The sequence below is a fragment of the Simochromis diagramma genome, unplaced genomic scaffold (assembly GCF_900408965.1).
Source record: "Simochromis diagramma unplaced genomic scaffold, fSimDia1.1 OVJJ01000079.1, whole genome shotgun sequence".
In the NCBI taxonomy this organism is placed as follows: Eukaryota; Metazoa; Chordata; class Actinopteri; order Cichliformes; family Cichlidae; genus Simochromis; species Simochromis diagramma.
The window spans coordinates 248,189-262,567 of record NW_024387075.1 but is presented as its reverse complement, the minus strand read 5'-3'; the positions used below and the strand labels follow the sequence as shown (position 1 = coordinate 262,567).

At 41.3% G+C, this 14,379-nt stretch overlaps 1 protein-coding gene across 4 annotated transcripts in view; it reads right to left on the bottom strand.

The window, feature by feature from the left end:
- mpped2a (metallophosphoesterase domain containing 2a) overlaps positions 1 to 14,379 on the bottom strand; it is a 90,050-nt gene that overhangs the window by 46,511 nt on the left and 29,160 nt on the right. For all 4 annotated transcript variants that reach the window (XM_040045403.1, XM_040045402.1, XM_040045404.1 and 1 more), the window contains 2 exons: positions 13,306 to 13,487; positions 264 to 489 (listed from right to left, as the gene is read on the bottom strand). In XM_040045403.1, the coding sequence (XP_039901337.1) occupies positions 264 to 489; positions 13,306 to 13,487 (408 nt within the window). The remainder of the gene's footprint in view (positions 1 to 263; positions 490 to 13,305; positions 13,488 to 14,379) is intronic.

The window sequence follows — 14,379 nt, the reverse complement described above, 5'->3', positions numbered from 1 at the left end:
TAAAGGAATGTGCGTTCTGGGAATAACGCTCTGCATGTACGAGAGGCCCCTTGCTGTGAGCGTGCAGCAGACTACAGAGTTACTGCAGCGAGTAGCTGGAAAGCAGCCAGAAACTGACAGACTTGGAGAAGGCATACTGTCACCTCAGGGATCCACAGCACGATGAGACAGAAACGTGACTCAGCGGTTATGCTGGGCAGACAGTGAGGGGAGCAGTTTTAGTCATTAAAAAAAAAAAACAAGTAAACAGGTGGCACTCTTACCATGGTGTCCCGTATATCCGGAATCCCTTTATGGTGACGTCTGAGTCCTGCAGGTACACACAGTTTGTGAGCAGCGACTGGACATTGTCAAAGTCCTCTGGTTTGAGCTTCGACACTGAGGGGAATCGGTAGTAATCCTGCTTGACCAGCTCAGCCATAAAGTCCTTATCGAAGGTCAGCTCATGGTTCCCCGCGATTACTACCTTAAACTCATACGGTAGGCCACCTAGAAGATAGAAGAGAAGCCAGGGAGAGGATGGTGAGCCGAAGTCCCAAATCCACACATAAATCTACACACTAAGCTCTGGTTGGAATTGTTTTCGGGGGCTCGATAGGCAAGACTGCCTTCCTCAGACATTTTTAGCACTTCCGAAACACTAAGTGTAGTGATATGGGACTTTTGTGGTATATTTTTGACCAAAAAATTAAGAAATAGTGAGATAGATCTCTCAGAGTTTTACTTATTATAGCAAGTTGGACGTTAGAGCTAAAACTCTAATAATGACCTTAGTCTTTTTATTCCTTTAGATGCAATCTAAAGAGAGCCTCTCATCCTCTCACATCACTGGTCGACAGCATTATAGTGTCAAAAGTAAAAACTTAAAGAGACCTAAAGGTCAGAGTATGGCTAACATTTAAATTGATCTGATCCTTTGAAATTGATTTGTTGTGCGTTTCTGTACAGATCTTTGTCAAAGGCTTTAATATCCTGTGTCCTTCAGTTGCAGATCTCTGTTATGAGCACAATACGTGATTCAGCCTTAATATTATTCTTCTGCCAAAGCAGAGGCTGAGAAGCATCAAGGTTTATACACAAACCACTAAACCAAGTTTCGAGAAACTTGCAGGAGAGGTGGAGGCCAAACAAAGCGAGAACTCATTAACTTTTGATGCTGATCTGGATCACTTTCTTTAAAACTAGCTTTGCTGCTCTCCTAGTGCCCCTCTGCAATATTAAATCAATGAGAAATGAAAGAAACATTAAAAAAGTTCACTTAAACTGAGAAAAGTTTAAACCTTTTTTCTTTTGACCAAAATTTTTTTTTTTTAATTCATGGGAGTTATACAAACATGGCATACACCAAGGCTTGGCACGTTATTTGTGTACCCTGCCTTAGAGTTTTCCCTCCAGTCCCTAGATCGAATAAGGTGTTCTGAGTCAAATCAGATTTAGCAGTTTTTTTAAAGGCTGTTAATTTATCTATATCGAGCAGTTTAAGGCTGAACAGCATTTTATAAAAATCACACAGTAGCTGTATGTATTTTCCACCTACTCTCTCTCTACAGAAACAGCAGTTTATCCCAATAGTTTGTATATAAAGAATACACTCCCTCAATCGCTCCCTGTATACCTAACCCTGAGTACAGATCAGGGCTGGAAAGAAACTCAGATAACTGGAGGGAAAAATACCCTCAATTCAGACAGTCAAAGAGGTTACAACCACAGCTGACGGCTCAGTTTGACCCCAACAGACTACCGTCTATCTCTGTAGATGCCAGGCAGCTGGAAAAGGCATGAACCTGAACTAAATAGCGAAGAACATCTATTACAATTCTCATCCCCTCATCTTTCAACTTCTGCTGTGCCCTTTTCGCTCTCCTCTGTCGAGGTGATTTGTCCTGGTACCCCTTCGCCATCAAGAAACTGACTTACTACTTTATTCCAGCCGACTGAGCACTCAACAAAAGGGCCTGGCCTTCATCACCCTTCGACTCACTCTCTATATTTCTCTCCCCCCCCCCTCCTGGATTCTGTGTTTTAGGCTTCCTGGTGCTCTTGCTCCAGTCCTCCTTCCTTTGTCTTCTTGAATGCCCTGCAGAATATGTATAGACTAATATGCAGGCTCATTTTGTATAGTCAGTTGAGAAAAAGCCATGAGAAGAATGAGCTCTGAGGGAGCGGTAGTACTCTGCCGCCCCCAAACACAACTGTTAAAACAGACAATCTGACCACAGCTAATGATTTTTGTTTTAAAATAACGGATTAACCTTCTGGGATTTTCTTGAATTATCTAAAAACAGTTTGGTCCACAAAATGTTAGACAATGTTTCTTTAGCCAAAAAGTCTTTCAACAAGTTTCATTGTTTAGTTACACCAACCTCCAAAATCCAAACATTTTATGCTCAGTATCAAATAAAAAAAAAGCAGACACGCGAGTCTAAGCTAATGCATGTTTGGCATTTCTGCTTAACAAATTACACAAATTATAAATCAATTATTAACATCCTTCCAGATTAATTTTCAATCATTTCCAAGCGCATTCTGTCAGGTATTGGATCTACTTTAGTGGGAAGGTTTGGATAAAATGAATACTGACTTGTTGCTATGCTAATGAATTCATCCTGATTACTTAAGTACATTTCTTAACACACGCTGCCACACTTGCTGGCTGTCATGCCATATAGTTCTGTCAAAGAGTGACTGTTCATACCTGGTACTGTAGTGGCCTTCTGCAACAAGGTATGAGTCTGGTTTTTGTTTCATAATGCATACACAATTTAACAAGCTGTGAACGTTAATATATGGAACTTCAAAAGAAAAGGAATTGTGTAATTGCAGACGTTACACAGTCTAAATATGAGATGAAACACACACAAAAATGACACTAAACGGATGATTGTGCAGCCAGCATCCCTTGGTCGTCCAGATGAAGACAGAGGTTTGTATTCAAGCAGGTTTAAGCTGACTTTAGGAGATCTGCTAAACATGCTCAGTTACAAAAATGGTAGAAATTCAGTGTGTGTAACACTACAGTGCTATTACAGTTTTATAAGCGAGATGTCTATATCCATCTATAAAATGGAGTTTGACAGGAAGGTAGGTGATCCCGGTTTTGTGTAAAATGCTTTTCTGTGCTTTGTTTTAAGTGTTGCCATTTACAGAGGAATGCTGTGATGCAAGCGAAGAGGATAAATTGAATAAAATGCTGAATAAAAAGTCCAATAAAGAGTATTTATTGACTAAAATTGGTTTGGATTCATAACGGAAAGTGGAAGAAAAAAAAATTGAGCATATTGCTCAATTTCTGCAGAGGCAAAGACTAAAACTGGAACTAAAACTAATAGAAAGTGAATGCAAGAGAATAAAAATTCAATCAAAAGACATCAGCTCAAGACAAACAAAAAGTCTCCCACATCCAGCTCAAGTGTGTGTGTGTGTGTGTGTGTGTGTGTGTGTGTGTGTGTGTGTGTGTGTGTGTGTGTGTGCGTGTGCGCGCGCGCGCGCATGTCTGGAAAAGAGTGTGTGTGTTCTCTAATACTGGAAATGAAAGAATCATGGCTCCCCGGTCTATAGGTTTCATTCCCGCTGCTCTAAATTAGCTCTCGATGCATCTCGGGATCATAAATTCCAGTGTAAACTTAAATGAGAGCGCCGTCTCTCAGTCCCCCAGCACTCTAACTGGATCACGCATCCATTTGCACGCTCACACAAAACCCAAAGCGAATCATCCGACACCAGGCAGGGAAAATCTGGGGAAAACATAATTACCACCAAACAACTCCATCTCCATTACTCCGCTGGGAATTTCTACTGCTTTTTATTGCTACCGTGATACATCTAACAGAGTCCTGATGCTGTGATACACCTGGATTTATTTTTCATTCTTCACCGACAGCCAGAGGTATGAAGGAGAGTACAAAGATCAAAACAAAACTCTGAAGAAAACGAAGCACTGAAATGTTTTGTCATACCTCTCAAAGAGGCAGACGAGACATTTAAGACGACATCTGCACATTAAAAACATTTCATTTAGAAAGTGTTTTCCACAGTGCAACACTAAAAATACACACTTTGCCAGGGTTGAATAGGAGTTTAATAAATCATCCTTTTGTCTGTTTCTATAAATTCATCCCTTAAGACATGCAGAGTAATCAAGCTATGCAATTGTATTTAAAAATCTATTTTAATTAGGGCCGAAACAAAAAATATACCCCTATTTAACAAAACAAACGTTCACTCATTAGTCAGTATCTAGATATTTAAATATCAGGGTTTCAGCTCAGAGTTGGCCTATGTCAGTAAACATGACCGGCAATAATACACTCCAGTGTTCTGCCTTCCTACTAAGAAGCCAAAGGAAAAAGATATATAAAACCCACCGACCTCATTAACATTATTTAGCTACTTACTTCCATATATTTTGAGATGAATTTAGTCATTTTTGATCATGCTAGTCCCTTTCATAGTTTGTCTCTTCAACTGTCACTGTGTGTGTGTGTGTGTGTGTGTGTGTGTGTGTAAGCTGGAGGGTAGAGTAGTGTGTAGTCAGTGAGGTAAGACATGGAGAAGAGAAAATAGTGAATAGAGATGATGACAATCCAGCATCAAAAGCTTCCCGGCAACTGTTAATTACTAGAAAACAAACAATGGACTGACATCATTGAACCCCAGTGTCTGATTGCAGTGGAGCTTGGCCTAACTATAGCCTCGCTGACCTACTCGTAAATAAAGTCTATATGGAAAGAATTCACTGTGGTTCCCTCGTTCCACACAGCGTCATGTTACAACCTTATTCCAAAATGGATTAAATTCAGTTTTCACCACAAAATCCTACACACAATATCCTATAATGACAAGGTGAAAGAAGTGTCTTTGAAATTCCTACAAATTAAAAAAAATAAAAAAAAATAAAATAAAATAAAGAGGTGCATAAGTAGGGATGGGAATGAAGAAGAATTTAGCGATTCGAATTGCATTAGCAATATGACTTATCAATTCGATTCCTTATTGATTTTCACTGGGTTCTCTTTGAATCTCCACCATTGGTAGAGAACAAAACAGAGCAAAGAAACCAAACACAAAAAAACAAACAAATGAAAGCATTTATCCTGTGATCGTTGGAGGGAAAAAAACATTAATGAATGCTAATGATGCTATGTGTGTGCTGGAGGCGTAAAATGTGGATATTTTACATCTCTAAGATGATGACCTCAAATGCTGTTTAGCAGGGGGGGAAAAGCACAACTGAGGAAAAACTGGAGAGGTTTGGGGTTTTTTTGTTTGTTTTTTTGCAGCTTGATTAGGTAATTGAGGTGATTGTACGTTTTTAAGTTGGGCCAAATGATTTATTCTTTACCCACACAAATGCGCGCACACACACACACACACACACACACACACACACACACACACACACTACAGAGCAGCTTGGGAGCAGCTTAAAGTAGGAGATCAGAGTCAATGCTCAGCCATCAGACAGTCCGGGTCAGGGAGATCTTGCTTCTCAGCATCGATCTCCAATGATCTCCTCCAAGAGGCCAAACAGCAGTCGATGGCCCGGACAAACTGCTGTCTCCTCTGTAGTGTGAGAGGAGCAGATAGATGAGGTGGCACAGACTTTTCAAAAAAAAAAAAAAAAAAAGCTGCAGACCTACAACAAATTCCTCCTCCATCACAGAAAATCTGTTCAGATTTATCTGATGAGACCTCTGTTTTTCCCCAGTTTCAGCTTCAATAATGCTTTGTACCATTAAGATGCCTACCTGCAGGACGCCGCTTCTGCCCAATAATTAAACTGTGTTACGCAACTACTGACCTGGCAAACATTCCATACATTTTAATCTGGATCTTTCACCCTGAGAAACACTGAAAACAATTACTGAACTGCTGTGCCTGACAAATGTAAAAGACGGTCTAGTCTCCTGGTCTCACTTTCACTCTCTGAAACTCTCCTACATCAACAAGGTCCAAAGGTGACCTTTAAGCCAATATCAAACCTTTGACAAGTACTTGGTTCACATTCATTCGAAGCTGTTAGCCATGTAAAGCTAACAGCAGAAATGAAAGAGCCACAAGATAAATAAACTACATTTCTCTCATTGTGGAGGCTGCAGAGACCTGTGTGTCATCTGAAGAGCAAATGATAAATATGATTAAAAAAAGAAAAAATAATACAGCACAATCAAATAGTTTCCATTTTAAATTTAATTATGTAAAAGTGTAACGATGCCGAAAACTAAATTCATTTATTTAAAGGTTTTTTTCCAACAAGCAGCTAGACTACCCCATTGCCATTTTCTACCTCTTCCACTCTACATCAGTCATTTGAGTTGGAGGACCAGGTGTATAGTCTGCAGACACACAGTCTTCTATGAGGCATTAGCAGGCAGGGTGCTCCCAACTACACAAAGTCATTTTCCACTTTGCTCTGCATCGATTCCCCATTATGGCCAATATCTCTGTTTTCACTCTGGATGAACAAAGCGCACAACGACATCTGCACACGCAGACACACACGCACTGACTGTCTGCGTTGATGGACAACCTCCTGGTTGGGCCAGGTGCTGTTTAAGGGGGAAAGAAAAGGGACGTGTAAAAGCCAGCATGAGTGTCTGTTCTTTTTTTTTGGTATGAGTGCATGTATGATGTGTGCGTGTGTGTGTGTGTGTGTGTGTGCGCGCACGTGTGTTTCAGGGTAATTAAGGGCAAAGCACCTGAGAGTACTTTAAAGAGTCAAGCTGGCAAAGTGGGCGTACTACTGTGACTGACAACCAATCACATTCAGAATTCATAAAGCTGAAAATGCAGACTTTAAAGGTTTAAATGTGTTCTATCAGCTCTGACCAACTTTTAACGTTTGCAGCAGGTTTTGAACTTTCAACACTCACATTCAGCCTTTCACATTGTAGTTTGAACTGTTTAAGATGCTCTCTCAGTGTAGAAAGTCCTCTCTCCTCTACTCTTCATCATGTTTAGCAATATTTTTTATTTATATATATATATATAAAAACACCCAGCACGCCCCTGCGGGCGGTTTATCCTTCAAGCTCGGGTCCTCTACCAGAGGCCTGGGAGCTTGAGGGTCCTGCGCAGTATCTTAGCTGTTCCCAGGACTGCGCTCTTCTGGACAGAGATCTCCGATGTTATTCCCGGGATCTGCTGGAGCCACTCGCCTAGCTTGGGAGTCACCGCACCTAGTGCTCCGATTACCACGGGGACCACCATTACCTTCACCGTCCACATCCTCTCGAGCTCTTCTCTGAGCCCTTGGTATTCTCGTGTTCTCCAGCTTCTCGTGTTCCTTCTTCCTGATATTGCTGTCATTCGGAACCGCTACATCGATCACTACGGCCGTCTTCTTCTGTTTGTCTACCACCACTATGTCCGGTTGGTTAGCCACCACCATTTTGTCCGTCTGTATCTGGAAGTCCCACAGGATCTTAGCTCGGTCATTCTCCACCACCCTTGGGGGCATCTCCCATTTTGACCTCGGGACTTCCAGGTTATACTCGGCACAGATGTTCCTGTACACTATGCCGGCCACTTGGTTATGGCGTTCCATGTATGCCTTGCCTGCTAGCATCTTGCACCCTGCTGTTATGTGCTGGATTGTCTCTGGGGCATCTTTACACAGCCTGCACCTGGGGTCTTGCCTGGTGTGATAGACCCCAGCCTCTATGGATCTTGTGCTCAGAGCTTGTTCTTGTGCTGCCATGATTAGTGCCTCTGTGCTGTCTTTCAGTCCAGCTTTGTCCAGCCACTGGTAGGATTTCTGGATATCAGCCACCTCCTCTATCTGCCGGTGGTACATACCGTGCAGGGGCCTGTCCTTCCATGATCATCACCCCCCACCCGAGATTGGGTACATAGCCCCAAGTGCGATAGGAGAAGGATCGTTGAGTGCGAGAGGAACTGACCTGAAAAATAGGATAATGGCCAAGCTTGAAACCTGGATCCCCCGTAGCCGGTTACCAAGATTACGTGAAGTACCCTCAGAAGGTCTGCTAGATGATGTTAATGCAGCACTACGGACAATACCTACAACCACGATTACTGACACTAACAAGCTGATCTACAATACGGCAGAAGTGATCAGTGAGATGCTTGGCTACAAGTTGAACAGCCACAAGGGGCAGTACCCTCCATGGAGAAGGAGGCTAGAGGGCAAGAAATATATATATATATATATATATATATATATATATATATATATATATATATATATTAGGGGTGCAACGATATTCGTATCGATATTGAACCGTTCGATACAGTGCTTTCGGTTCGGTACGCATATGTATCGAACAATACAAAATTTGTAATTTATTTTATCAACTTTCCTTCTGACGATGCTGTCTGTGTTGAGCGCTCAGTGAATCTGCGTTCGACTACTCCGCCTAGGCTCGACAGTGCAGCCTAGGCGGAGTAGTCGAACGCAGATTCACTGAGCGCTCAACACAGACAGCATCGTCAGAAGGAAGAGCGCAGGGCAAGCTAGCAAGACAGAAGTTAAGCTCTCCTTGCAACATGGACCTCCCCCACCCTCATTCAGATCTGGCGTTTTGGTTTTCATGTGACGTATGACCCTGAAGGTAAGCGAGTCATGGACTAAAGTAAAACAGTATGTTGGATGTGCCATGCAATGCTCAATTACATGGGTGGGAGCTAGTGTGTTAGTGCAGTTAGCTCGTTAACGTGTTGGCCGTCTAGCCCCATGCACGGGGTGATCTGCGGTAGCTCGTTAACGGAGATTTGCGGTGTTGTGGCGTTAAGGTCATTTCAACGAGATCAACCTGAAAGCACTAGTGGGAACACAACGAATATGACTGCACATTTACGCCGACATCATCCTAGTGCAAAGACAAAAACAACAAGCATGCTACTAACTTTAGCCGAGTCATTTAGACAGCTGTTAGCACATGATTCTCCTTATGCTGCTGAGAATATAGCCCAGAAGAAGCGGATAGTATAGCTTTTATTTTGGAAAGAGACATTTCTCTGTAATAAACTCTCTTTTCCAAAGATGAGTGATTCCTCAATCAGATACAGGGCTTGCAATATCGCTAGCCCGACGTCCTGGAGCTAGCGATTTTTTCAGTCGGGCTACCAAAATCTATCTCTTCCCTGCCCGTCGGGCTATTGTAGGAAGGAAAAATATATGTCAATGCTTTTGCATTCTTTCAGAAATGTAGCTGGGTAATTATGTCATTGGCATCGGTGAGCCACTGTCAATATGTGACATATTGAAATCGCGTTTGAATTTGCGCTTGTTTTTTTGCTTTCACTTTGCAATCGTGCGAACTGTGTATAGAGAGCGACAGCACTGATCTGTGAGTGATGATAATTTGTGCACCAATTCCTCTGACATCGTCTTATTAATCGTTAGCTTACTATGCAAACATGACAAGTGAAATCTCCCGCAGCAAGCTTAAACATGTGAGAGGTTGATCGCGCAGAGAATCGCTGAGCTTATGTGAGTGCGTGTGTAAAAGCAGCAGGATATATATTTTAGTTCTGCTGAGCCAAATAAGACAGGTCAGGGTGAAGAAGTGACAGCCAAAGAAAAGCTTACCACAAAACGGAGAAGTTATGACAAATCAGACTATAAGGCAAAAAGAAAGTGCAGCTTTATGGTTTCATGGACAAAAGAATTTCTGTGGCTGCAATATGACGAGCTAAATAACCAGGGCTGCACATAAGTGGTCCGCAGGTGCGCATTCGCTGTCAAAATAAAAAACACGCACAGGGTTAGGGGTTAAATTTAAAAACTGTACTTTGAGTTAAAATATATACTTATAATTTTAATAAATGACAAATTAAAAAGGCATGAACATTTTTTTGTATCGAAAAAAATATCGAACCGTGACACCAAAGTAATCGAACCGAACGAAACCCGGGAATTTTTGTGTATCATTGCAACCCCTAATATATATATATATATATATATAATTATATATATATATACAATAATATAATTCTTATGACAAACGTTGCCCCCTAAAAATTATATATTATATTAGGGGTGCAACGATCACAAAATTCACGGTTCGGTTCGTATGTCCCGGTTGTGGCACCTTTTTAATTTGTCATTTATTAAAATTATAAATATATATTTTAACTCAAAAGTACAGTTTTTTAAATTTAACCCTAACCCTTGTGCGTGTTTTTTATTTTGACAGCGAATGCGCACCTGCGGACCACTTATGTGCAGCCCTGGTTATTTAGCTCATCATATCGCAGCCACAGAAATTCTTTTGTCCATGAAACCATAAAGCTGCACTTTCTTTTGCCTTATAGTCTGATTTGTCATAACTTCTCCGTTTTGTGGTAAGCTTTTCTTTGGCTGTCACTTCTTCACCCTGACCTGTCTTATTTGGCTCAGCAGAACTGAAATGCTTTTACACATGCACTCACACATGTTTAAGCTTGCTGCGGGAGATTTCACTTGTCATGTTTGCATAGTAAGCTAACGATTAATAAGATGTCAGAGGAATTGGTGCACAATTATCATCACTCACAGATCAGTGCTGTCGCTCTCTATACACAGTTTCGCACGATTGCAAAGTGAAAAGCAAAAAACAAGCGCAAATTCAAACGCGATTTCAATATGTCACATATTGACAGTGGCTCACCGATGCCAATGACATAATTACCCAGCTACATTTCTGAAAGAATGCAAAAGCATTGACATATATTTTTCCTACAATAGCCTGACGGGCAGGGAAGAGATAGATTTTGGTAGCCCGACTGAAAAAATCGCTAGCTCCGGGACGTCGGGCTAGCGATTGCAGCCCGTATCTGATTGAGGAATCACTCATCTTTGGAAAAGAGAGTTTATTACAGAGAAATGTCTCTTTCCAAAATAAAAGCTATACTATCCGCTTCTTCTGGGCTATATTCTCAGCAGCATAAGGAGAATCTCGTTGAAATGACCTTAACGCCACAACATGGCAAATCTCCGTTAACGAGCTACCGCCGATCGCTCCGTGCATGGGGCTAGACAGCAAACACGTTAACGAGCTAACTGCGCTAACACACTAGTTCACACCAATGTAATTGAGCATTGCATGGCACATCCAACATACTGTTTTACTTTAGTCCATGACTCGCTTACCTTCAGGGTCGTACGTCACATGAAAACCAAAATAATTCCAAACGCCAGATCTGAATGAGGTCCATGTTGCAAGTAGAGCTTAACTTCTGTCTCGCTAGCTTGCCCTGCGCTCTTCCTTCTGACTATGCTGTCTGTGTTGAGCGCTCAGTGGATCTGCGCTCGACAGTGCAGCCTAGGCGGAGTAGTCGACCACAGATTCACTGAGCGCTCAACACAGACAGCATCGTCAGAAGGAAAATTGATAAAATAAATTACAAATGTTGTATTGTTCGATACATATGCGTACCGAACCGAAAGCACTGTATCGAACGGTTCAATATCGATACGAATATCGTTGCACCCCTAATATATATATATATATATATATATATATATATATATATATATATATATATATATATGTGGCGTGAATAAGGCACGGCGGGACCACGGAGCACCGTTCAGAGCCATCTTTATTCAATACACATCACACCACCAACCACAACAACCCCCGAGTCCCCATGTTTTAACACGGCGGGCGCGATTGCGGATGCCGTGCAGGTGCGTCCGCACGGCACCGCCGACCACTCCCCACCACAATATATAAATATACACCAAGGTAAAAAAAAAAAAAAAAGTGTAGCTTGCAGAAAGAAAAATCTTAGTGTGGACTGACACAGTGACAGGAAAGTAACCCTGGTCGATAAAAATATTTGCAATGTATCTGCAGTCATGTGTTACATGTTACATGGAGTATAAGAGCAGTAGGCTGTGAATTCAACAGGACTGTGTATTAGGAGTGAAATGAAAATGCATTTTCAGCCAAATTCTATTAAAAATGAATTAAAAAATGGATACAGAGTGTTGGAGAAGTGGATCATGCTGCAGGAAAGGGCTGAGAAGTTTCTGTAAACTAGATTTTTATTTGGCTGTGAAAATTGGGTCAGTGCTAGAATCCACTGTAAATGCAGTGAAAGCAGACTGACTGCAGCCCCTGTCATCTTTGGAGAGGCACAACTTTGACAGCCACCTTTCAACTCTACAGGGGGGCAAAGTGTTTGAAACTGAAAACACAGATTTCGAGGAGTACTACTTCAAAAGGTTTACAAGCTAAAGGTTTCCACTCTGAAAATATGAAAATAAGTCGTGACAGGTTCATAAATCAACTTTAAAAAAAAAAAAATCAATGTTTATTCTCTAAAATTAAACGTTGTTTTCGTTACAGTTAAATAACACCACCACCAATGCCACATGTTCAACATTTTCCATTTTCCGTCCACTTTTCAGCACACAGATCAAACTACTGAAATCAACGATATGCGCTGATTGAACACAAAGTGAGTTGGATTTTTTTTTGTTGATGAACGGATTTTGCAGGCCATGTTTATTAAACCCCTCCGGCCAGAAATATTATGTAGGGCTTGACAACATCGTGAATCGTCTCTGTGAGTCTGTGCGACAGTTCAGAACATAAGAGCTTGTGAGGGACTCCAATTCGTCAAACAATTTCCTTCAGCAGTCTTCACTCTACATGCTCAGGGACTGCAATCAAAGTTTAAAAATTCTTTCAGCTGCTCAGCTTGAGCCCCCTCCTGGTCTTGAACCAGGGAGACCAGGGGGTGTGTGAACGTGCAAGCCACACAGTCATAAAGCTTAAAGGTTAAATGTAATTTCAGGACACTGTTCTGGCTGATCAACAGACAAATGCAAACAGTTAAAACTAAAGAAAAAAATAATTCAAAATCCTGAAGTACTATAGCCCAGTCTAGTTAGTGGTACCTACTGATTTAGAGTGTGAGAGGCACAGGCATGGAGCGTGTGTGCTTCTACTGAGTGAAACATGTCTATAACATGGGGCCAAAAATGGTTTCATGGGTCCACAAACCAAGCACTGGCTAACGGTTCTGAAACCACACAACTTGGAAAACACATACACACATGAAAGCTAAAGATTTACCTACAGCATGGGGCCAGAGGGAGAGGTGAAAGGTTAACTGATCCAGGGTGTTAGGTCAAAGGGGTTAAACTGGACACTTTAGCACAGCAGTTGGGGCTAAACAGAGGGGAGGCGGAGGGGTTCATTGTGTTGTCTGGTTAACAGTTAAACATGCTTCAGGCCCTGCCCCCTGCTCTTTAGAGACTTTGCATTTGTACGTGTTTGTGTGAGAGAGAAAAACAATGCATGAATCTGGAACAGCTGTACTGAGCATGTGGGTTAAGTAGTTCAGTACCTAGCCAGTCGTTGAACTTCTTAACTTCAGAGGGCAGGCCCAGCTCAGTGAAGTCACCCATGTGCAACAGCACATCGCCATAGGGCATCTGGATGCCATCTGTACGCGAGTGTGTGTCTGAAACACACACAAACCTGGTGTGTCCCGCTGGCTTGGGAGTGTCATACGGAATAGGGTCCACCCTGAAAAAGACAGAGAGAAAGTTGTCGTCACTAAAGCTGCATTACATGACTGACTGGGACCTGACTAGATTTTTCAGTAACTGAATTAATTACCAAAGACTATTTAGTGATTGATTAGAGTCAGTATATTGATCGCAGTACAATCTCAGTGTGTGGCTGTTGTCACAAATGGTGATTTGATACATTTTCTCACCATTTGTGACAATAGCTACATACTGAGATTGTTTGAAGACACTTTACCGTCTATGAAAAAAAAAAAAATAATTGAATTGTCTGTAGGACCCGAGCTTCGACTTTCTCAAGAAATTTCTATTTACCTTGTCATTAACAAAAAATAAAAACTAATGAAATTGAAAGTAGTCAAACCTGATTTTTATTTATTCAATTTCCAATTTTGAAAATGACCATCTGAAAATCTTCTCCCCGTTTGTGATAAAATATAAAGTATCCTCAAAACAAGACTTTTGATTTTTTTAAAAGAAGAAAATGTATACTAATTTCACAGCAGCTTTTAGAAGGGACACAGCAGAAAATAGGATGCTTAAAAAGATCATTTGTTGTGCAAAATAAATTACACGGCTCACAGGATAATGCATGTAGCAGAGTAAAATCCATCTCAAAGAAAAGAGGGGACATTACAAGAGCACCGAAAAAAAAAGAAGAAAAAAAACAAAAAAAAGTGTAGTGTGGACTGGAAAACAACCAGTTTGCTGTGGCTGATTTCGGCACATGGTGAGGGCAATAGCTGTTTTGTGGCATCAGATTGGCTAAAGAGATGGTGAATTAAGGCATTCTGTGTCCTTTCTATCCATTATCTAAAGAAAAATCACTTAGACCCAAGTCTGGCTGAAAAGTAACTCCTTTATTTAGCCTTTTGTTTGTTATAAGCACT